The sequence below is a fragment of the Canis lupus genome, chromosome 1 (assembly GCF_003254725.2).
Source record: "Canis lupus dingo isolate Sandy chromosome 1, ASM325472v2, whole genome shotgun sequence".
In the NCBI taxonomy this organism is placed as follows: Eukaryota; Metazoa; Chordata; class Mammalia; order Carnivora; family Canidae; genus Canis; species Canis lupus.
In genome coordinates this window covers 73,713,973-73,738,372 of record NC_064243.1, presented here as the reverse complement: position 1 = coordinate 73,738,372, position 24,400 = coordinate 73,713,973, and the positions used below count along the sequence as shown (strand labels likewise).

General features: G+C 41.8%; 2 protein-coding genes across 15 annotated transcripts in view; one reads left to right on the top strand and one right to left on the bottom strand.

The window, feature by feature from the left end:
• The window catches only part of NAA35 (N-alpha-acetyltransferase 35, NatC auxiliary subunit), a 108,633-nt gene extending 104,054 nt beyond the window's left edge, over positions 1–4,579 (top strand). For 7 of the 8 annotated variants that reach the window (XM_025423163.3, XM_025423159.3, XM_025423161.3 and 4 more), the window contains 2 exons: positions 1,463–1,543; positions 2,346–4,579. In XM_025423163.3, coding sequence (XP_025278948.1) covers positions 1,463–1,543; positions 2,346–2,405 — 141 coding nt within the window. In that variant the 3' untranslated portion in view covers positions 2,406–4,579. Of the gene's footprint in view, positions 1–451; positions 1,303–1,462; positions 1,544–2,345 lie in introns of those variants that run through there. The other variant, XM_049116028.1, reaches the window with a different exon arrangement.
• GOLM1 (golgi membrane protein 1) overlaps positions 1–24,400 on the bottom strand; it is a 69,202-nt gene that overhangs the window by 12,008 nt on the left and 32,794 nt on the right. For 6 of the 7 annotated variants that reach the window (XM_025423168.3, XM_049116037.1, XM_025423171.3 and 3 more), the window contains 5 exons: positions 18,179–18,308; positions 13,705–13,864; positions 12,705–12,977; positions 10,719–10,832; positions 4,037–6,319 (listed from right to left, as the gene is read on the bottom strand). In XM_025423168.3, the coding sequence (XP_025278953.1) occupies positions 6,243–6,319; positions 10,719–10,832; positions 12,705–12,977; positions 13,705–13,864; positions 18,179–18,308 (754 nt within the window). In that variant the 3' untranslated portion in view covers positions 4,037–6,242. Of the gene's footprint in view, positions 1–4,036; positions 6,320–10,718; positions 10,833–12,704; positions 12,978–13,704; positions 13,865–18,178; positions 18,309–24,400 lie in introns of those variants that run through there. The other variant, XM_049116033.1, reaches the window with a different exon arrangement.

Below are 24,400 nucleotides of genomic sequence, written 5' to 3'. Positions count from 1 at the left end.
CCTTAATTCGTTTACTCAGTAAATATTTGTTGAGTGCCTACTATGGCCCCAGCCTTGTGGGAAAAATTAGTGCAAAACACTAGACCAATCTTGGCCCTCCTGATGGCAGTGGAAGGTCGTATGTTGCAGACAGTAAATAAATTATGTAGTATATTAGAAGATCATAAGGACTACAAAGAAAAATTAAGCTGGGGATGGGGATAGCAAACACTATGAGTAGGGAGGTAGGAAGGATTATGCATTTTTAAATTAAAGTGACCTGTGAGCAAATCTCCTGAGAAGGTGAAAAAGCAAGTCACATGGCCACTGGGGATGGAGTCCAGTGGGCAGAGGGATCTGCACATGTGAAGGCCCCAAGGCCATGGACTGGTGTGGCTGGAGTGGGATGAGCAAGGGGTGAGCTGTTGGAAAGTTTTGAGCAGAGTGACGAGATTGGATTTTTGTTTTAAAGGTTCACTCTGGCTCCCCTGTGCTGAAAACAGACTGTGGTAGGAGCAAAGGTGGGAGCTGGGGAGCCAGTAGGGGCCACAGCAGTATCTGATGAGAGATGGTGTGGACCGTGGAGGTGATCCAAAGCAAGATGGACTGGATATGAGTGAGGAAGAGGAGTCAAGGAGGACTTCAGGGTTTGGACCTGAGCCCCCAGGTGGATAGAGCCAGTGGAAGGGCAGGTGGAGCAGGAACAGGTGGGAGACAGGGCTGAGATGTCAGGAGCTCAGGTTGGGACATGCTGGTTGGGAGGCCCAGATGGAGCTGTTGTCTGGATGGGTGGATGTGTTATCTGGGGCTGAGGAGAAGCCGTTCCAAACCTGTGATGAGGTGTTTCTACAGAGAGGTCAGCTAGCAACAAGGAGCAATGGGAACTTCTTTCTTCAAGTTGCACATCACTCCCTCTTGGGAGGAATGTAGCATTCCAGTCCTCTGCTGTTCATGTGTTCATGTGAAACCTTTCAGGCTTGGGGGTAGTCAGGAGTGACAGTAAACACAGGACACTTCTTGTCTGCCAGGTGTGGTTCTCAGCTTGTAGTATAGTATGTAGCTCATATAGTAATCCTCCCAGAAGGTCTATGGCAGGGGGCAGGTAGTCAAATCATTGTCCCATGCTTAGAGATGAAGAAACTGAGAAACAGAGAGGCTGAAGAACTTGCCCCTAGCTATGAAAGCTAGTGCCTGGCAGAGGTGGGGTTTGCAAACACTCCAGCTACATAGTCTGTGCCCCAAGTGCTCCGCTGCTACCTCTGCAACCTGATGACCCAGGGGCCCCTCCAGGGCAGCACAGCTGAACTGAAATAGAGCTCTGTGGTAACGAAAAAGTATATCTGTTCCTGTTATTACATTGCCTTTATTTTATTTAATAAAATATCAACATTTACCTTGTGCAAAGTTCCTATAACTATCAATAATATAAAGATATTTTGACTCTGAATTTTGTTTTGATAGCTTAATGTTGCTCATTGTTTAGGTGAATAGAATTTTAAAGGTTGCCAAACCCAACTTTGTGGTCATGAAGTTATTAGCAGGAGGACACAAAAAGGAATCTAAGGTAAGTGCATTGTGGGGAAAATAATTGGGTGTTAAGTTATTGCAGAACTTTTTAAAAAAATAAGATGCATAAATATTACAAAAAGGTAAAACTTTCAAAAATCATCCCTTTAAAAGAGGCTCAGTGGCAGGAAATAACTAGAGCTTGCCATTTTGCTTTGAAACTTAGAGATTTTATTGACTTAAAATATCTGAAGTCTGCCCTTCCATTCCCCTCCCTCCATTGTATAAATTACTGTGAATGACTTGAAGTAAAACAGAATGTGTGAAAACAAATTTATTATGGGAGAGATATTTAAAAAGTTCTCTGCCTGTAGAAAAGTGAATGCTTCAGTAATTAAAGACTGTTTAATGGCTCAAGGGATGGTAAATTCTGTAAGCTTACCTGGCTGGTGTATCGGCAGTGCTATTAGGTCTACATGTGCACTGCTGAACATTTGCGCTGTGTGTACCTCTGTTGACTCCCGTTGCTGCTTGTTATCTGCCTTCCTTATCTTCTGCTTTGCTTTACTAGATCATTTTCTTTGCTTAGTACTGTTTGTGACCCAGGAACTAAAAAGTGTGCTGACTCATGACCCTTCCCTATCTTTTAAGTCTATTTGCCTTTGTTAACTGTTTTTTCTTAAACTCAGAGATAAGCAGATCGTTTTCCCTCCAGGTTAGTTAGTACCTTGACTTCTTTGTCATTGAACCAGGTTTTCCTCTCTTCCTGCTGCTTTACCTCTAAAATTGTGAGAAACTCTAAAATACTGAGCTGTCAATATTGGTAAATACATTCATTTTCTTCCTGTCTTTCTTTACAGGTTCCTCCTGAATTTGATTTCTCTGCTCACAAATACTTTCCTGTTGTGAAACTTGTTTGAGAGACACTGAATGGGGACCACCAAGGGGCAGAATATACCTTCAGATTCTAAGGGGATCCATCCGTCAATCTCAGCACATAACATGAAGTGAAATGGATTTCTTGGATAACAGCCTATTATAAGAAATACTTTTAATTTGACAGCCTTATACGATGTGAATGAAAACTGCTGTTTTAAAGTGGTTTATGTTCCATGGATGAAACTGGGCTTACTGAATGCGGTGATGAACGTTACATGGTTTTATTACAGATTTAATCATAAGTCATTTTTTAATGAATGAGTGAAAATAGTGTTTGTAAAGGTTAATAAATTTCTTGACAAAAAAAATGCACTACTGGAAATGAAAAACAACAGCACTTTGTTGATGCATGTTAGGAATTGAAGGTGTTTACTCTTGACTAGTTCAAACATTATTCAAAAGAAGTTTCAAAACAAGGGATTGATCAAACATGTGAATGGGGTTTTGGCAGAATACATTTAAAAGGGAAATATGCAGGGTGGGGGAACCTCTAACCTACCTAGGGAGACTAAATTACATGGGGATTGTGATTTTGTGTCATGATGTCTTAAATTATATACCTATAAGGATATAGAAGTTTTTTTTTTTTTTTTTTAACATCCTTTAACTGTTCCTTTTGGCACTTTTAAAACATTATGCATAATGTTTGCTACTGACATTATTTAAGAGGTAAGAATGTGTAAATTAATTTTTAGGGTAAGGTTTCAATATGGCATACTCCTTTTTGTTTACTACTACATACTCAATTTAACCCTTGAAATGTTTTCACTGGGGTTCTTTCCAGTATCTGCTAGCTTCGAAAACAGACTTAAAGGTACAGTTGGATTTAAGTGCCCGGTGCCAGAGGCCCTACCCTATCCTTTGCTGCTTATTCTAATTCCTGTCTCATGCTGCTGTGGAGTTTTATTTTGTGTTATATTGTATCATTTTATTCTAAGGACTAAGGATAGAAAATAAGCATTTGTCTCAATTGGTTAGGGCCTTGGTTTATAAAACTCATGTGAAGTTTATGCATAATTTAAAGAAGATAATACTTCAAGTCCTTTAACTTTCCCAAAGATGTGTTTCATAGGCACACCAACAAGGCTGGAAGCATTTTATTTTAGCTTTTAAAAAAGTGCATGTGATGATAGCAACTTTGAGTAATTCTTCAATGTATGCATCATCAGAATTTTATAAGGCAGTTTTTAAGGGACAGTGTTTTGTACACTTTAAGAAAGTATTGCTCTCTGTGTGGAGAAATAGTACACACATAAACATTTAAATACACAAGCTATTTCTCCAGCTCTGACACTAATAAGACATTTTCAAAGTCTAAGCTAATGATACGGGGGGAAAAAAACATCGCCTACGTTTAATGGAATCTTTTTGTATTTTTTGGAAAATTCAGAGACAAGGATTAGAAGTTGTAGAGTATCCTATTAACTACCAATTATTTATAATTAATAATCTCTTAGTGGGAGTAGACCAATCCCCTTGGACCTTAAAGGACCCTGAATTCACACGTGTCTTCTACTACTCCAGGTTCCACTAAGAATGGAAAACCAGTTACTTACCAATTAAAACAATCATGACAGTTACCGATCTAGTTATTTAATGACCACACACTGACTTAACAGGTATTGGTTTATTTCTCAAATTTCATCACACAGAAATACATGAAGTATGTGCAGTGCTTACATTACTCAAGAAATCTGAGTCTTGTGCAGGGAATCTGAATTATCACACTCCTGTCTCCACACTCTCTTCCTTGGAGGGTCCCAAGGAAGGTGTGAAATAAATAGTTCCACCTATTAAAGATTGGAATAGCTGCTGATTAATTCTGGATGAAACCAAAAGACCAAAGTGGGGGGTTTGCTATCTACTTATGTATTACACAGGTTTTTGTTTTGCTTTAAAAAAAAAAAAAAAAAAAAACACCTGTATAAATTGTTGCCTTGGAATGAATAAGAGACTATGTGATACCAAGGAAAGCCAGTGGTAAAAAAGCATGACTGGAGAAATCACACACAGTACACACCTCCTGAACAAATGGCCTCTGGTGCCTCTGTACATAAAGATGGAAAAAAGGTGGTTATTATTTACAATGACATCCCATCAGTCCACAAAAGGCTTAAGGCAAACCACCTTCCCCCCCCCCCCCCCCAAAACCACCATTCTTAATCCACAATTACAAGCTGATTCTTCAGGGATCCAATAAGGCAGTAAAGGGGAAAATAAAGCAGTTAAACATGTTTTTCAGAACTCTATGCACACTGATTAAACATGAAATGAATGGACACTTTATTGAAAAAGCAAGAGAGACTATCAACCCTTAAGGCTAAGACACAAAGGGAAGTCGGACAAAGACATATAAAAATCTCACAAAGCTATTTTTAACACCCTTCTTTAGTTGTCTTTTCCAGGTGGAAAAGTTTAATCTTAGTAATTAAGTAAAAAGATAACCTACGTGAGGAACATTCACATTGGAGATCTTAACCTGAATGCAAACCAGGTCTTGCCTTTAGTGCCAGACAGGGGCACCATGAGTCCAGACCAGGTAAGGCTTGCCAGGTGTCTGGCCTGTGTAGCTCTAACTTCTCTGGGCCCCCATTTCCTCTCTAAAGGTGAAGGGTTATACTAGGTGATGTGAGGCCCCTGCATCTCAAATCCCGAGACTTGTATTTAATAAGCATCACCACCCACTTACCCTGAAGAAGGCCTAAGAGTCACTACTGTGACTTTGCCTGTCACTGGTAAGTGGCAAGAGTTTACTGGAAATACTGAAGCAAATCAATGTGAATTGTGATTAGTCTTTTTCAGATTAACTTTTGATTTTTAAATCACTTTTGATAGTCATCACAAGCCAAATGTACAGACTATGTGAAAACTGTTGCTTTTCTAAACTTTCCCCATTTAACACTGTCTATACCCCTTAATATCATCTTTCTCTCCTCTTCCTGTAATGGTGAAGTGGGCATTCTGTCCACAGCAAACATGCCCCCACAGTGCTGTTATTTCCCTCCCTGCTCTGCTATGGGCCCCAGGATCAGCTCTGCTTTGGCCCCGGTTGTGTAAAAAGTCTAATCTACTCATGTGTCTTCTTGGTAAATGGTCTTACTGCAGAATATTTTGCTTTGCCCATACATACCAAGCAAAGTAAAAATGTCACAAATGTTCAAATTACAAGTCACTTAGAAGCATTTCTGTACATTAATGACAAAGGTTATACAAGTAGTTTAAAATACAAAAAATGCCTCTGTATATAGACTTGTTTAAAACTGTTATTAGTGATGTCTGTATTAACAGTTTTGTGCTCCAGGCCACTGACTGTCCAAACCAGAACTGAGAGCATAAGCTAGTAAATCTTTCGGCACTGACTTTGGAGAACAGAATATCGGGCTGGGACCGGGCACTCAGCACGTGAAGAGGGACACCAAAGGAACCAGAGAAGAATTCTCAGGTGTGGTGGGTCTCTTGGTGTCTTGAAGGCAGCCTCTTCCTACAGGCTTTTTTTTTTTTTTTTAAAGTTACATTCCAGAATTTCTTAAAAAGCGCCACTGTCACCATATTTGAAGGAGAAACTTGGGTTCTATTTTCGGTGTTGATCTCATACCTATTAGCTGACAAATTTTGACACCTTAGCATAAACACTTTGAAAATACCCCCAAAAAAACCATCTACAAGATAATCATTTTCCTACATACAGTACATATTAAAACTCCACAATAATCTTTAAGGTGTATATTTTACTTAGTACATTTCACAGTATTCAACCCTTCGTAAATTTTTTGTAGTGATCTCTGTTCAATCCTGACCAGTATATGATCCCAGTTCATTCAGAGTGTGTGATTCCTCTTTTCACGCTGAGCAAGTAAATTTATTATGTCTCCTTTCTGATTTTCAGCATTAAGAACTAAGAAAAAAAAAAAAACCATAATCAAACATTAAAACATTCAGGGAAACCAGCCATGAAGGTTCTATTTGACTGAAGTGTGGAGAGTCCTCAAGAGGAGAGTTATCTTCCACAGCAACATAATGGGGATTTGCTTTCCTAATCAAGGATAGGTACTGAAGAGACAACATGTATGACCAACATGGTGCTACAAAATAAAGCTAAACATTGAAAAAACTTCCTATTTAAAATATTGAATAATGCCCAACGTCCTCTACAACCACAACTCTGCTGTGCTGCATTGCACCTCTGGTGGTATATCTCTAGCAGGCATCACAGTGCCCTAAGAACTACTTGCAGCTTCAGTCACCTCTTACTACAAAGCTGCTCCTTTATAGAGCTGAAGTCTATGTGGCTCCCATCATCCTTACTCTCCTTTGACAAAGAAAGGACATAGAAAGACCTCACAAAACCTAGAACCACCACGCTGATTTACAACTAGAACACATTAAGTGGTTAATGATTTTATTAAATGAATTAAATGACTGCCTTAAATTAATAATTGTCTTTTAAGGTTCTCTAATAAAGTTGGAACTAATGCCTTTTTCTTCTAATTTCCCTGGAGCAAGCAGGGCCTTAAACTATTTTAATGATCTAATGATATAATCTTAAAATGATGGTGATGGCAGTTCTTTGACTTAAAACTCTTAAATGAGCTGAAAGAGCATTTTTCTTTTCTGTGTCCTCACTTTGTTGAAGCCTTATACAAACAAGGTCAAATTCATGGGGCCCCTGTATGTAGGGGATGAAAGATCCTAGAGCTTCACTGCAAGCCAAACATTTAGGACACTAGACTGATTTGAAAGGATGGCAAAATATGTAGGACAGTAACCACACCAGCAAATAGTCAAGGACTGAGGTACACAGGTATTTGGAATCGATACAGAACAGAGTAAGAAACTTTGTATTTGTTTAAAATACTGACTTGCTAATATGTTCATGGTTTGCATTTTAAAAATCACATAAATAGTCTAAGAAAAAATTTTTAAAAGATTTTATTTATTCATTCATGAGAGACAGAGAGGCAGAGAAGAGGGAGAAGCAGGCTCCCTGTGGGGAGCCCAACACAGGACTCGATCCCAAGACCCCAGGATCACAACCTGAGCCAAAGGCAGACACTTAACCACTGGACCACTCAGGTGTCCTTCTAAGAAAATAATTTTAAAAACAAATTAGAATTCATTTCTAGATGCACTTGGGTGGCTCAGTTGGTTAAGCGTCTGCCTTCTGCTCAGGTCATGATCCCAGGGCCCTGTGATTGAGCCCCATATTGTGTTCCCTGCTTGGTGGGGAGCTTGCTTCTCCCTCTCCTCCCCACTTGTGCTTACTTGGTCTCTCTCAAATAAATGTTTAAAAAAAAAAAAAAAACTCCCATTTCTAGAAACCTCAACTCTGCCAACTGTAATAACGGACATGCTAGATAAAATATGAAAAGATATTTTTTTGAAAAGATTTTAAAGAATGCATTAAATAATAAATAAAGAATGCATTGTTGAATCAAACCCAAGTTAAGGGACTTTACCAAATAACCGGCCAGAACATTTCAAGAACCATCAACATCTCAGGTTAAAGGACCCTAGGGAAGTGTGATAATAAATGCAGTGTATAATCCTGGATGACTAGATCTTGAACCAGAAAAGGGATATTAGTTGGACAATTCACTAAATTTGAATAATAGCATTTATCAGTAGTAATGTCTTCATTTCAATAATTGGACAAAGGTTACATAAGATGTTAACCTGGGGAACTTGGGTAAAGGTTATATGGAAATTATTTATTTTAAATTAAAATCTATTTTCAAATTGAAAAAAAATATTTTAAAGACATTAAAATGCACTGTTTATAATGGCAATAAAAGAAGGAATCTGAGCGACCAAATGTGAAGTAAAAGGTCCCAACTCCTGAAGGTAGTAAGCATCAAGGCTAGTTCTGCCCTAAGGACTTCTGAAGCCTGAAGACACTTCTTCAAGAAAGACAGCTTCTTTCACAGCTTCCAAAGATGCAGAGGGACAGAAGCTAAAGACAAGGCTTCATTCTGGGTGGTAAGTCCAGAAGGGGATTCCTATATAAAGCTGAATGAATGGTAATGGAAAGTCTGCAGGGAAGATGGGACAGCATGAACACCTAGTGGTTAGACTGGGGAGGAGGTGCAAGTATACAATTTGAACTCACATTTCCTGTGTGATTAAAAAAAAAGAAAAAAGAATTTACGTTCTTAAAGAGGTGGTGATGTAGTGAGTGCCCTTGAGAGGCTGACTGAAGCAAAGGATCTCTCTAGTGCAGTACTACTCTGATGCCCCTAGGGGCTTCTAGGAGACAGTTAAAAAGCACAAAACACAAGGAAAGAAGGTATCCTAAGGGCAATCTGATGAAATACCCCAAGGTTTCCAGGCACTGGAATTGGAAGACATGGAATAATGCCTGATACACTTAAAGAAGCAAAAGTCTGATACAGTTAATGAACTCAAAGATGTTTGTAAACAAAGAGCAAAGAATAAGTACAAAGTTTAGAAATGAAAAAACTAAAACCATGAATTAAAGAACAGATAAGGCATAGCTAAAGGAAAAATTGGTGAACTACAAGCTATGTCTGAGGAAATCATTCTGAATGCAGATCAGGGAGGCAGAAATGAATAATATAAAAAAGAGGGTAAGAGACCTGAAGAGAATGGTAAGATCTAACATTTCTGATCTGAGTTAAAGAAGGAATCAAATTGGGAAGAAGCATTATTCAAACAGATCTTGGCCAAGATCATCCAGAAGGAGTAGCCTTGTCAGATATTGAAAAAAGAGCAGTGAGGGAAAGCTGTTATACTTAGAACAGTGTGGTACAGCGTGAGTCAGCAGGGAAACCAAAAGTAGACCTAGGTATGTACGGAAATCTATTCGGTAGCACCTCAAATCACAGGCCCTGAGCTGGTGTTGGGGCAATTGGACAGCCCTTAGGAAAAAGAAAATTGGACCCAACCTTGTGCCACACTACCTGAATACATTTGAAATTAATCAGGTGAATCAGATATCTAAATGTAAATCATAAAAACCTGATGGTCCTGGAAAAGTGGTGGCAGCAGTGGCATAGTTTTTTAATTTCAGGGTCCCTTCATAAGGCAACTACATTGAAAAATATCAGAGACATTTCACAAGAGTAGATGACAAGGAATCCTGCAGACCTTGAAACAGAAGCAGACACAAAAACGATGGACAGTGCCTGTATGCTAGCAGCATATAGAAAGAACAGGAGCAATGGAGCACCCAATGGGCCTAAGATTAGAACAGAAAAACTCCAAACAGCCAGTGGGTTTACACCAGAAAGTACCTGGGCCAGTGAACAAACTGCAGAGTGCAAAGTGGCTATGGTAAGGACTGAGGGGCCATGGGAGGCTGAGCCCTAGGAACTTCTGAAACTCATCTACCAAGGCTCCTTTCTGAAGCTCCTTCCCAGACAGACCCACCGAACAAAACAAAGGAAAACAGCTGAGTAGGGAGAAGAGCCGTGGCTGAGGACAGGGCCAGGAGAAAAGGAACTGAAGGTTCAGATTAAAGTGGGGAAGGCTCCACTGGCTGAAGAAGATGGGATAACTTGAACTCCAAAAAAGGATAATAAGTACAATCGAGTGAAACCCATCAAATAAGTTTAAATCCACTGAGTTTATACTTTATATACTACCTTCAGAGAATGACCGGGAAATAATCTGTTATTATGAAGATGGGTAAAGAGAATCAAGCATTTTTATCCTGTGTTATGTGATAAAACCACTGACTTGCCTATTTATAAAAAATATCTCAATAACAGAATACAAAAGGCTGAACTAGAATACCACCAATGAATAACAAAGGCACTGAACATCAATTGGTACTTATATCACAAAAAGAAAGGCATTCCTTGCCTCCTGGTGAAAGAACACACCACCACCTCCCACTTTACCAAGGGCCTGAGCCCAAAGCTGTCTTACCAAGCATCTGGATATCGGCTGCCAATATGGGGGAAGTAGAGGGGAAAGAAGAATATACTAAACAGCAGTATAAATATACAAGCAGCACTCTACAGATGGTGGGAAACTCCAGGGTAATGGAGAAAAGGAATGGAAGGAGAACCTGCTGATTAAGAGAAGCTTAAAGAGCAGTCAGTTTTAAGAAAATGGGCAAAACTAAATTCTGGGGTCCAGGGATGCCCACCTGAGTGAAAAGCCCATAAAGAAAAGCAAGAAAATGCTGCTGAGAAAGGTCAGGATGGGGGACATGCCCTCCAATGGTGGATGACTTACAATGTTAGTGTTGGGATTCAGTATTTAGCTAAAGTGAACAAAAGACCACAAAGTGTAAAGTAAGGCAAGCCCATCACCTGCGGCACACCTCTTACCATTGAGGTTTCTGTCGTTCCCTGCAAGGGCTGCCTGCTTGTCCGTCTCCGATTCTGCCTCATTTTCATCCATGTTGTAGTCCTCCTCTCCCCCCAGCTTTTGTTGGTGTCTCCCTGTAAAATGAACACAGAGAACACAGCCCACATTACTCTCTTGAGGCCACAGGAGTTAAAGAACCCAGGAACTGGGGTGTTTCCAGTCACGGCTTAACAATCAGGTCTCCTGCAGCATCTCGGGGAACCGCAGGAACTGGTGTGCCTGCTGCCAGAATGAACAGCAGGTGTGAGTTCTCCACTTATGTCTGCCCCCCACTTCAACTCTGAGTCCATAGAAACCATGGCCCTCAATACAGGGCTGTATTCTGGGCTGAAACGGGAAATGAGCTAATTAAACCCAAATTCCGGGGAACCTGGGTGGCTCAGTGGTTGAGCGTCTGCCTTCAGCTCAGGTTGTGATCCTGGTGTTCTGGGATCGAGTCCCGCATCGGGCTCCCCGCAGAGAGCCTGCTTCTCCCTCTGCCTGTGTCTCTGCATCTCTCATGAATAAATAAAATATTAAAAAAATAATAAACCCAATTCCTGGGTTTTTAAAAAGAGACCAACTCCAGGTTAAAAGGAGGTGCCACTACTGCTGGAAACAACAGGTTTCTAGTTAATGATGGCACCTCCTCAGAATGGTTGGTTTGTGGCTCTGATGGAAGGAAATAGAGCGGCTACTGGGTACCAATGGATTTTCCATCATCCCTACAGAATCAGATCATTCACCACCACATTCAGCCCTGCAGAAAAGAAGATCAGGACAAAAGGCATTCAAGAGACATACGGTTTCATATAGATAGATAAAATCTTGGGATGCCTGGGTGGCTCAGTGGTTGAGCGTCTGCCTTCAGCTCAGGTTGTGATCCTGGGGACCTGGAATCGAGTCCCACATCGGGCTCCCTGCTTCTCCCTCTGCCTATGTCTCTGCCTCTCTCTGTGTCTTTCATGAATAAATAAATAAAATCTTTAAAAAAAAATCTTTTTCTAAAAAGCATGTCTGGGAGATTTGATTTGGCTCTAGTTACACCTCTCTGCACTCACTGCCTGAAGGGAAGCAAAGCACATGCCCCTGTGCCCTGCCACTTTATTCTGCAAATCCCGTCACTACAGCTGCACCAGGTTGGTGTGTATCCTGCGGGATCTCAAACCAATATTCAGATGTTACCCTTTGTGGCCAATCTAAAACCTGCACGCCACTGGATCTGCCACCTTAGTTGGCCTTTTCTTTTTCTTTAATTCTTTAAATGGAACCTTGTAAGAACACATTCTTCAGGAAGAGAAGCTTGAGTGCAAATGAGATCTATATGGAATCAGGGTAATTTCCACAAATAAGTACATTCCCCCCTCTTGTTAATGGCTCGTCCCAAAGCACAGGTATCTTCTTCCCTTCCTAAGCGTTCCTGGCTTGGCTAGGAATAAAGTCTTCCACATCCTTTAGGGACCCAGATACATCCCTGAATATTGTGTTGATGTCGGTGTCCCCACACTTTCCTGTATCTTTAAAGAAAAGTCCACCAAACCAGCAAGGTAGGATTCACATGTCACTTCTCTGCCATGCTCAAATATGCATGAAACTCCATCTACCCAATCATCCATCCATCCCTCCCTTCACTGGGCACTGGTCGTGACACCATCCATATAAGGATGTAGACACACAGGCAAGCCACATGGTCCAGTGCAGGGGCTACATTCCACTTGATGCTAAGCACCCACTTCAAGGCCTTCCACCTTGAAGCCCCACCACCCAACCACCAAGTTGCTGTGAATATTATTTCTGACACCTCCAACTGCTGGTGAGCACACTGCTCTTCCCTCCTGCCTCCTACTCAGTAACAGATATTCAACAAACCACCACCACCAAATGGCAAACTGGGCCCTTCATGGGATTTCCTAGTATCGGGAGAAGAGTGGCAGAGTCAGCGGAAGCCCATGGAGCAGCTAACCTACCTTCCTCATCAACATCCTGCTCTTCCTCCTCTTGCCCATCAGGGATGACAAGCTGGTCCCGCTCAAGGTCCTCTGTGTCCTGATTTTCTTGGCTGGCCAGTATCACTGCTGGCACCCGTGGGGTCTGGCCAACTGCTCCAGCTTCTCCAATGCCTCTTCCACCCACAGGTCTGTCTTCCTCTACAGCCTGCTCTCGGCCTGGCTCTGGGGGCAGCCCCAGGCTGTCCCTCTGAGGCTCCTCCTCACTGGTGACCTGAATCTCGTTGGTTTCCCCTGTGCAGAGAACACACCACTGGCATTTAGTTTATGTAAAACAAAAACCCTCTTACCACTCAACTCCCAGAACCTTCCCAAGGGCTGTGGATGGAGGAGCAACTACGAAACTTATTCTATGAGTCTGCAAAGACTACAGGCTTCTCTCTACCTGCAGCTCATCTTCAGAGCCATGAAGAAGACAGAAGTAATTTAGGAAAAAAACCTGGACAAGTTATCTTGATTACAGCAACAAACTACAAGCTGAAGTCATCTAACCATCATCAATTTAACCATCATCTAACCAGGTACTCTGAGACAAGTACCTGGGAGCAGGGCATGCCAGTCCACCAAGGAGTCACTCCACAGGGACACAGCAGCCACCACCACCACCACCCCTTCCCATGACAGCTGCTCAGGTCTCAGCCACATCCCCATAATCCCACATTTCTAATGATGTCCTCAACATGGAATAGCCTGGATCTTTCTTTACACAGCTGTCAAAGAACAAGGTACTGGGTTTACAAGGATGAGATGTCAGTAAGACAAGGAAAAGCCCTGGGGCCTCAATTCCAGGTACTCAGACCTGCTTCCTGCAGCCCAAACCCAAGTCACCAACTGCCATCTGCAGGGACACTCTTGCATGAGGCTGTATACACATATGTTGGACACGAACTGCCACTATGTATTTATTTGAATGAGCTTTGTCTTCAAGGGCTTAAATGTGTAATTACCAGGCTTCACTTACCTTTCTCACCTTGTCTCTTCAACTCCAAAGCCACCTCCAAACTGGGGGCTGGTGTCTGGGGCTCCCCATCGCTGGGCACATTTCCTTTCACTTGTGGTACCTCTGCCTGGGGCAGGTCTGCTTCCTGTGGCCTGGGCTGAGGCTCACTGGGGGCTCGGAGCTAAAACAGGAGCACACGACAGCTAGGGGCTCTGTGACTTTAAACCTCACAGTAAACCGAAGCAATGCAATGGATGTCCTTCTGACAAAACACCCAAACACAGAGAAATGCCATGATATGCTCCAATTGTGCCCGACCACCTGGCATAAATCCAAAGTGCTAAGGTTAAGATCTCTCAGAAAGTACTTTCAGTAATTGATTAACAAGTAGGCTTCCACTGTCTGATCAACAAGGACAAGGAAGACCTGAACACTAAACCAACCAGACTAGACTACTTCTATGGAACAGTGAACCCAACAAGAGCAAAATACAATCTTCAAATCCACATAGAACATCCTCCAGGACAGATGCTAGGCAATGAAACAAGCTCCAAAAAATCTGAAAAAATTGAACATACTTTGTATGATGTCAATCACAATGGAATGAAGTTATCAGTGACAATAAAATTTGAGAAATTCACAAACGTGGAAATTAGGCAACACACTCTTAATAAACCAGTGGGTCAAAGAACACACAAGGCAAATAACAGTATCCTGAGAAAAACTGAAACAAATACACAACATACCAAACTTATGGGAGGCTGCTAGAGCAGCGCTTAGTGGGAAATCTGCAGGTCTGTATTAAGGAAAATAGAAAGATCTCAATTCAGTAACCAATCTTCCACCTTAAGATACTGGAAAAAGAAGAGCAAACTAAACCTAAAGCAAAGGACATAATAAATGCTGGAGCAGGAATTAATTCTGTTTTCTACAGAGTAGAAAACAGCAAACACCAATGAAATCAAAGTGAGTTCTTGGAAAAGTTGAACAAAATTGACAAACCATTACCTAGCTTAAAAAGACAAACCATTACCAAGAAAAAGAGAAAAATCAACTTACTAAAATAACAGACCACCACTGACCTTACACAAACAAAACTATTAAAGAGAAATACCACCTGGGCACCTGGGTGGCTCAGTTGGTTAAGCATCTGCTTTGACCCATGATCCCAGGGTCACAAGATCAATCCCTCTTCTGGCTTCCTGCTCACTGGGAAGCCTGCTTCTCCCTCTCCTGCTGCTCCCTCTGCTTTTGCTTTCTCTCATTCCCTCACTCTATCAAATAAATAAAATAAAATAAAAAATACCCTGAATAACTGTATGTCAACTTTGATAACCTAGAGGACACTGGGCAAGTTCCCAGAACAATACAAATTACCCAAACTGACTCAAGAAATAGAAAATCTGAGGGGCACCTAGGTGGCTTAGTTGGTTGTGTCTGATGCTTGGTTTCAGTTCAGGTCATTATCTCATGGGCCAGGAGATCAAGCCCTGAATTGGGCTCTGTGCTCAGCCAGGAATGTACTTGGAGATTCTCTCCCTCTGCCCCTCCCCTCCACTATCTCAAATAAATAATTTTTTAAAAAAATAGAAAATGTGAATAGACAGACTGAATTATTAATTTTAAAACTTCCCCCAAAGAAAAGCCTAAGCCCAGATGTCTTCACTAATGAATCCCACCAAACATTTAAAGAATCAATACCAGATATTCACAAACTTTTCCCAAAGAACAAGAGAAAAGATTATGCCTCATTCTATGTATGAGCCCAATATTACCTGATATCAAAGCCAAAGACACTATAAGAAAACTACAGACTGTATCTGTTATGAATATAGACACCAAAATCCCCAACAAAATAATAGCAAAACAAATCTAGCAACATATAAAAGTATTTTTTTTTTAAATATTTTTATTTTTTTTAAATTTTTATTTATTTATGATAGTTACAGAGAGAGAGAGAGGCAGAGACACAGGCAGAGGGAGAAGCAGGCTCCATGCACCGGGAGCCTGACGTGGGATTCGATCCCGGGTCTCCAGGATCGCGCCCTGGGCCAAAGGCAGGCACCAAACCGCTGCGCCACCCAGGGATCCCCATATAAAAGTATTTTATGCCATGACCAAGTGGGCTAAATCCCATGTATGCAAAGTGAAACATCCAAAAATCAGTTAGTGTAATACTGTATAAATAGCATAAAGGACAAAAACTACATGATCATCTCAGTAGATGGAGAAAAAGAAAGAATTTGAAAAAATCCAACACCTCTTGATAAAAACACTCATCAATTAAGAACAGAAGGGAAGAGATGCCTGGGTGGCTTAGTCAGTTAAGTGTCTACCTCCTGGTTTCAGCTCAGGTCATGATCTCAGGGTCAGGAGATGGCCCTGCCTCTGGCTCTGTGCTCAGTGGGCAACCTACTTGAGATTCTCTCTCCCTCTGCCCCTCCCACATGCATGCTCTAAGATAAATAAATCTTAAATTTCAAACAAAAAAACAATGTTGGAGGATTTACACTCCCTGAATTCAAAGCTCACTACAAAGCTACAGGTACAGTAATCAAGGCTGTATGTATGGTAGTGACATAAGGGACACACAGACCAATGGAACAGAACTGAGAGTCCACACATAAACCCTCATATTTACAATAAACTGATTTTTGACATAGGTGCCAAAATAATTCAGTGGAAGAAAGAATCATTGTTTCGTTTTGTTTTCAAAACAAGGTGCCAAGAGATGATATACACATGCAAAAGAATGAATTTGGACACTTACTTCACACCAGATATAAAAAATGAACTCAAAATGGATCATAGGACTAACTGTAAGAGCTAAGAAATAGAAAACTCTTAGAAGAAAATATAAATCTTCATAACCTTGGAGTAAGCAAAGTGTTTTAAATTATGATACCAAAGGAACAAATAACAGAATAACAAACTGGACTTCATCAAAATTAAAAACTTCTATGTTTCAATGAACACCATGAAGAAAGTAAAAAAACAACTCAGAGAATGGGAAAAAAATATGTAGAAATCATGTATCTATTAACTTTACATATACATATGAATATATAAAGAACTCTAACTCAATTATAAAATAACCCAATTTAAAAGTGGACAAAGAATTTGAATAGACGTTTTTCCAGAAAAGATATACAAATGGCCAAGAAAGCACAGGAAAGATGCTCAACATTAGTTATTATGGAAATGAAAATCCAAGCCACAATGAGATAGGACTCCACATCCATGAGGATGGCTATAATGAAAAAAGATAATAACAGGAGTTGGCAAGGACATGGAAAAACTGGAACCCTCAAACTGCTGGCGAAAATCTAAGAGTGTGGTCACTTTTTTGAAAATGGTCTGGCAGTTTCTCATAAAACATCGAGCTACTATAGAGCCCAGCAATTCCACTCTTAGGTATATACCTAAGAGAAATGAAAACTTACATCCCTACAAAAATGTCTACATGAATGTTCATAGCAGCATTACTAATAATAAGCCTAAGGGTAGCCCCAGTGGCTCAGCAGTTTAGTGCCGCCTTCAGCCCAGGGCCTGATCCTAGAGACCTGGGATCAAGTCCCACATCAGGCATGAAGCCTGCTTCTCCCTCTGCCTGTGTCTCTACTTCTCTCTCTCTCTGTGTCTCTCATGAATAAATAAATAAAACCTTTAAAATAATAATAATAAGCCTAAAACTAGAAATAACCCAAATACCTATCAACTGACAAATGAATCAACAAAATGTGGCCTATCCACACATTATCCAGCCACAAAGAAGAAAGAAGTAATTATACATACAAACACATGGATGAGCCCTGAAAGCATTACACTAAATAAAAGGATCCAGACATAAAAGGCCACATAGTATATGATTCTACTAATATGAAATGTCCAGACAAAGCAAATCTATAGAGACAGAAAGTAGATTAATGGTTTTCTAGGAGTGAATGGGAGAGCTAACGGTTATGGGGTTTATTTGGGAAATGAAAATGTTCTAAAATTGTAATGATGGCAGCATAACTTTGCGAATATACTAAAAACCAATGAATTGTAACTGTTATATGGGCGAACTGTATGGTCTGTGAATTATCTCTCAATAAAACTGCTATATTTAAAACCAACACATAGATTTCCTGAAGGCTTTGAGCAGCAGCTTCATGGGCCAAGCGTCACACACTCTGCCAGTGTGGGTGCTCATCAGCCCCACCACTGACCAGCTGGTGGCGGGGGCCTTATGGGTGTCAGGGTCTTCAAAATAGCAGTGATGCTCTCCCAGGGTGGCTGCAGACTTTAAAGGAAGTAACCCTGGTAAAGCCCTGAACTCAAGGACAGGGCCCTGTCAGAGCTGCAACACCCCTGGGCTGGCTGCTGTGTCTCAGGGAACCAAACCCATAAGCAAGAGCAGAGATAGAGGAAATCAGCAGATAAGGGAACAGAGTGCCTGAAGAGAGAGGAGGGATGCCTTCTCGAATCCTGGGTAGCAAAAACCCAGAATTACCTGCTGGCTTTGGTCCTTTTTTTCACTTAGGTTTCTGGAAGCAATAGCTTCGTTTCCCTTTTTAGTGACTTCTTCTATTCGCTCCTCACACTGCTCCTTCACCTCTTTCATCTGATTGATGCACTGGCTCCTATGGTGAAAGAAAGCAAAAGAAAACACAAATATTTAGGGATGCGTTTCTATAGCAAGTGTTTCCTGCTGTAACTGTGGAATCCACTGTGTCAATATGAGACACAGCTCATCTTTTTCCTGGTTCCAGCTCTTTATTTCAAATGGACACCTAAGGTAGGGCAAAATATGTGTTTCAGTTATTCAATGGCAAGAAAACTGAAGTTGACTGAAACTTACTACAAATATGCCACACTGCCACACTGTTCTAAAACAGGTGAATTTAATATTGGTTAGAAAAAATAATTTTTAAAAATACAACCTGTAGTATAATACACACACACACACACACACACACACACACACATTTGCTCTTGTCCTCAGCAATTAGCACAGAGCTCCTAAAGTCCTTGGAATTTCCTGAGCAATGGGAGGGTCTTCTGTTAGTGGAAGGAGGCCCTGGGGACCACACCTGAGTTTACTCGCTGCCTCACCAAGCCTTAGGATGGGGGCTAGTGGCCAGAGGAACCAAACCCATATGATTACAGGATTGGAACTTTCAGCTCCACCACCACCCTCCAGGGGAGGGGAAGAGTAGATAGAGTTCAATCATGTGGCTAATGATTTAATCAATTGTGCCTATGTAATAAAACCTCAGATAAAACCTCTGGGTGATGAGGCTTGGCAAGCTTCCCAGTTGGTGAACAGATCAATGTACTAGAAAGGTGGCACCCCAACTCCATCAGGAAAGGAGCTGTGTCAACTACAACTGACCTAAAACCAAGTCTCTACCAAGATACATCCTTTATAATAAAACTGTAGTCGTGAGTATAGCACTTCCCTGAGTTCTGTGAGTCATCCTAGAGAATTACCAACCCCGAGGGGTTCAGGTACAGAGTACAGGTGCCATGAGAACACCTGGAACTTGTGGGTATCATCTGAAGAGGCCAGGGGCCCGGGATCTATAGACCACCACAGTGTGACACAAGAACACATGGGGAGCCTGTGTTTCCACCCTCACCTGACAGGAAGATAAGCCTGTACCACCAACCAGAGGTTTCAACTGAAAATCACCTGTCACCTCAAGCACTGGGAAGATCTCAAACTGAGTGGAAAGAAACCATCAGTAAATTCCAACACCGACATGACAGAGAAGGTAAAACATTTCAAAACAGCCACCATAAAAATGTTTCCGTGAGCAATTCAAACACACTTAAAACAAATGTCTCAGCAAAGAAACAAAACATGAAGAACCACGGGTAAATTTTCAAACTGACAAATGCAATAACCAAAATTAAAGAACTTAAGGAACGAGTGCAAATAGAGAAGGGAGGCGAGACTCTGAACCAGAAAACAGAACCACAAACATTACCCAATCAAAATAACAGAGAAAACAGACTGGGGGAAAAAAAGAAAACAAACCCACTTGGGGGATTCTCCATGACTGTGATAGATATCTAACATCCATGTCATCAGAATCTGGGAAGGAGAGGATGATGTTCCCAGTGGGGCCAACATAACCAATCACCTTTACAACCATGCCCAAGATACAGCTCTTGTTCGCTCACCTCCATGACCTCAGGATAGTCTGCCTCACCCAGACCACTCTGAGCTCCCCGAGTTTCTCTTTCACAAGTGCTAGTCTCCCTTCTCTACCTCCTACTCTTTAGGATTCCATTTTAAATGACCTTCCCTAAGAAGTCTTTTTTTGGGTAATAAAAGATTCATGAAAATGACTGTTTAAGAAGTAGTAGCTGAAGTCACTTTCAAAAAATGGTAAGTTAGCATAAGGTTTGGCTGGGTAAAACAAAGGTCAAATGATAACAGTCTGCTTCTTCCACAAATCAACGTCTGATGTAGGCAATCCAGCAGCAGCTCTGAATCATCAGGGATACAGGTTTTCTTTCTGTTTCATGATCCTAGCACTGGTTTCCAGCTTCATGATCCAAGATGGCTACAGTGGTCCAGCCATCTTCTGTGAGTCCAGGCAGCAGGAAAGAACAAGGAGGAAAGGTAAAGGAGAATGGGTACAGTGAACAGTCTTCACTTTCAGAAGCCTTCCTACAGTCCTGCACTACCACTGCCTTTCCCCACTGGCCAGAACTTGGTCACTGGGCCATAATTAACTGCTAGGAGGGGTTGGAAAGGCAGGAATTACACGGGGGGAGAAAATGATGGATCTGGATAAGCAATGGCCAGTCTTTGCCACAAGCAGTTTCAAAGATATTTTGAGCCACAAAATATCAATAGTTGCTACTGTCCCAAGTTGAGAACATCTGCAAGTATATGCTGTTATGTTAACTTCGACTAGAACTGGAGACACCAGTATGAACTTACACTTGGTTTAGTACGAATACAGCTGAAAACACACAGAAATAGTCATCAATGTCTGTATATCACACGGGTTAGCACACACAGGGCTCTTTCCTCTGTAGCTGACGAGACCTAGAAACCACCACACCCCAGCAGCAACAAACACACCTAGTACCCAGATCTAAAAAAGAGCTCCTTAGAGAAATGGTTGGTTGGGTGATCCTAGGATTGGAAGAGCACATGCAGAAGAGCCTGGAGCATCTTCCAGTGCCAGAATGTATAACAAAGTGCTCAAAAGGGGGCAGGGGCACAAAGCTGGGGATAGGACAGAAGCTGGAGCAATGGGAGCAAAAAAAAAAATTAAATAGTACTGGATTATAACCCAAAGCATAGAATAAATATTCCTAAATCCCTACTGATATAAACAGAGAGGTACAAAGACCCAGCTCTCCTGTGCAGGGAAATTCCAAGCAGTGTATACAGATACTCTGCCCTTACAGGATTGGAGCACAACTCCCCAGTCTCTGGGTGCAGGCTGTATACACGGACTTCCTCCCTAAGACTGCAGCATGGAGGACAAATGACAGAGTAACTTCATGGTGACAAAACTGGACAAACCCTACCTCAGTAAGGCGATCACGATTAACACCCACAGCGCCCATTCAGAGAGTATGTACCCTTGGCACAAAGTAATGAGAGTTGCACTTTACCTCTGTGGCCTTCCTCCCAGAAATGTGTTGCCCCAGTTTAATCATGAAAAAAACACCCAATAAATCCCAACTGGAAACCATTCTACAAAACACCTGACCAATACTCCTTGAAACTATCAAGATCATAAAAAATAAGCCCGAGAAACTGTCTTAACCAAGAGGACTCTAAGAAAACGTGATGAACAGATGTAATGTGGGATCCTGGCAGAGAAAAAAGACATTAAGGGAAAACTGAGGAAACATGGATAAAACATGAACCTTAGTTAATAATGATGTATCTACATCAGTGAATTACCTGTGAGGTAAATACACATCAACGTGTATACAGGAACTCTTGTAAACCTAAAACTCTTCCAAAATTTAAGATTTATTTTAAAAAACTAAAATAAAAATGAACTGGAGGACTCCCAGCTGGTCTAAGAGAACCTTTGCTGGAGCAGAGAATCTAATCAGGCCTGGGCCCCCCATTTAGCGAAGATATTCTGGGACATCATCGTAGCTTTCAGCCTAGAATTTATTTTAAAGTCTTAAAATCTTGTGTGTCAGGGTTGTAAAATAATTGGGAGAATCACTCACTTGTGCAAATAATGAAGCTGGAGGTGATCTGTATGTGTAACACTGACCCGGGTCAGAGAGAGAGACAGGCTGAAACCGGAAGCCAGACTTGGGGTTTCCTGGCTTTGCACGGGGCTCTCTCCGCAGCACAGCTGCCTCCCCAGAGTCACAGGCCCTTCAGAACCAGGTCTGAGTGCCTGCTGCCCGTAACTCCTATAATGTGCCCTCCAGTTCAAAGGACTCAGTGGGTCTCAATGAACCACACCCAGAGAAGGGCATCAGGTACTGTAGAAAGAGTAACAGACAGACTTCAGACCCTGGACAGCTTTCAGATCAAGAGAAGACTTACCAAAAAAAAATTAATTTAAATAAAACTGTCAAGAACATGCAAGTCGCAGGGGGTAGACACGTACACAGTAGCTTAAACCACAGGAGAAAATGAGAGACACGGATATCCTGACAGTACCAGACATGCCCAACTGTGAGCAGACAGTATTGCAGAAGCTCGGGACTAGCAAATGGGCAGGTGCACAGCCATTCCTGACCCTGCACAAACCTACGAATAGGTAAGGTATACTGTTTTCACCTGCTCTCAGCCCTGCCAAAATCAAGTACAAAGAGCCTCTCTTTCCCAGGCTTGTGGGTGAAGGACAGCTTTCCACATTCCAGCTCCACAGCAGTACGGAAATCACCTCAAAATGAAGCTCAAATTCCAGGACACAGATCATGTGGACAGTGACAGTGTGATTTCTTGAAGAGCCACAGGTGGGCTTCTGTTTACATGCACATGGTAACCATTCAGTTCAAGCATAGACACTCACAGGACACAGGCGCCAGAGTTATTCTAACTGGTGCAATTGATGGCTGGAATACTATAAATGGAATGTATGCCATACAGGGATCTATGAAGGCGGGTGACCCAATCATCCAGGATGCTAATCATCAGAGGAGTGTTCTATTCCAGGAATAGTTTTTGCAAACTATTTTCTCATGGCATGGAGATGACAAGCAGTTCAGGTGAGAAACTAATCCTAAGTGCTTTGGAGAAAGCCTGCAAGGCAGGGCTAGAGTGGTGGCTTAGTGCTGTCTGCCACAGGTGCCGGAGTGAGAAGTGAGGATGCTGATAAGGAAGAACGAACACCAACTTGTGCATCAGGAAACCTAGCCTTGCTGTCAGCTCTTTCACTCCCAGCGCTGCCTTCTATAAAAGGTTTAGACTGCCAGGGTGCTTTAACAGAGGACGTGTGGACATGCCTTAGATGCTTTTCCCCACAATGTGAATGCACAATTCTGCAGATATTGCTAACAAGGGGTCCATATCTTTTGTCAGATTCTCAAAAAGGGTCTATAATCAAAGTAAGAATAGCTCTTTCCAGCTTCCAACATCTCATGAACCTCATCCCCAGGAAACATGCAAGACTTTGGGCAGGATTACTTCAGTACAGATGTCAGCCGGAAGTTGTTTCAATCTAGCCATCAACTTCCTAAGAGAAGAGTGAGTCCAGCACAGCTGGCCATCCTGTTCACTGTCCACTCCAACACGGAGAGCAGAGCGGCTCTCCCATCAGTGGGCCTGGCCGACTGTTGATTTCCAGCTAGGTCATCATCTCTGGGGCAACATTATCAAGTGAGGTCTTAATGGCTTATCCTATTTCAATGAATGGGAAGGAAATGAGTGTGACAGTATCTTCTAAGGAGAATGATAATGAGATTGAGGCGATCTTCATTTTTGTCTGAATGCATCTCGCTGGTTACTAGCCTAGCTCAGGGGTTCTCGACTGAACACAACTGGCCTTTGAGCAGATACAGCTGTATTATGGGGCCTGCCCTGCTCGCTGGAGGATGGTAGCAGCAGCCAAGGTCTCCTGGGAGCAAATCACCACCCAAAATTGAGAACCACTGGCCGAGCTGAATAAGGTTCCATATACATACTTTCTAATTATGTTTCCCTCGTACTGTTAGTTCATGTGCTCTGCATATTTATATATTTGGGGCTTCCTGGTTTTTAGTAGCATTTGTTTTTAAAGTGTTCAGGAAGATGTCACAGAGAGACAATTTTCCGGAAGGACGTCAGAATCCCAAGGAGGGCAGCGGGGTGAGGAAACTTAGGTAGAAGGCAACGTGGTGATTTATGACACTAAACCTAAGTCCTTTTTAGAAGAAAATAATCCAAAGTAATCATAAAGTCATACAATTAACAGCAGCCTAATTATAATAATCGAAACTTAGAAGTAACCTCAATATCCAAACAGGGAAATCATGAATTAAATGTGGTGCCTCCATAGTATTAACCAGCCATTTTTAACGATACAACATTCTGGAACAGTATGGACTTTTACGTACATAACGGAAGTGGGGGAAAATGATTTAAAAATGTTACCAGTGATGGCAATTATGTGAAAAATTTGTACGACCCTGGACACGGATGAGGAAGAAGTCAGCAGATGGAAAGGAGGACTGGGCTCATAGGTGGCTGGTTGCCTTTGAATCCCAGACTCCCTGTGCCCGAGTTACACCACTCTCTAAATTGGTTTTT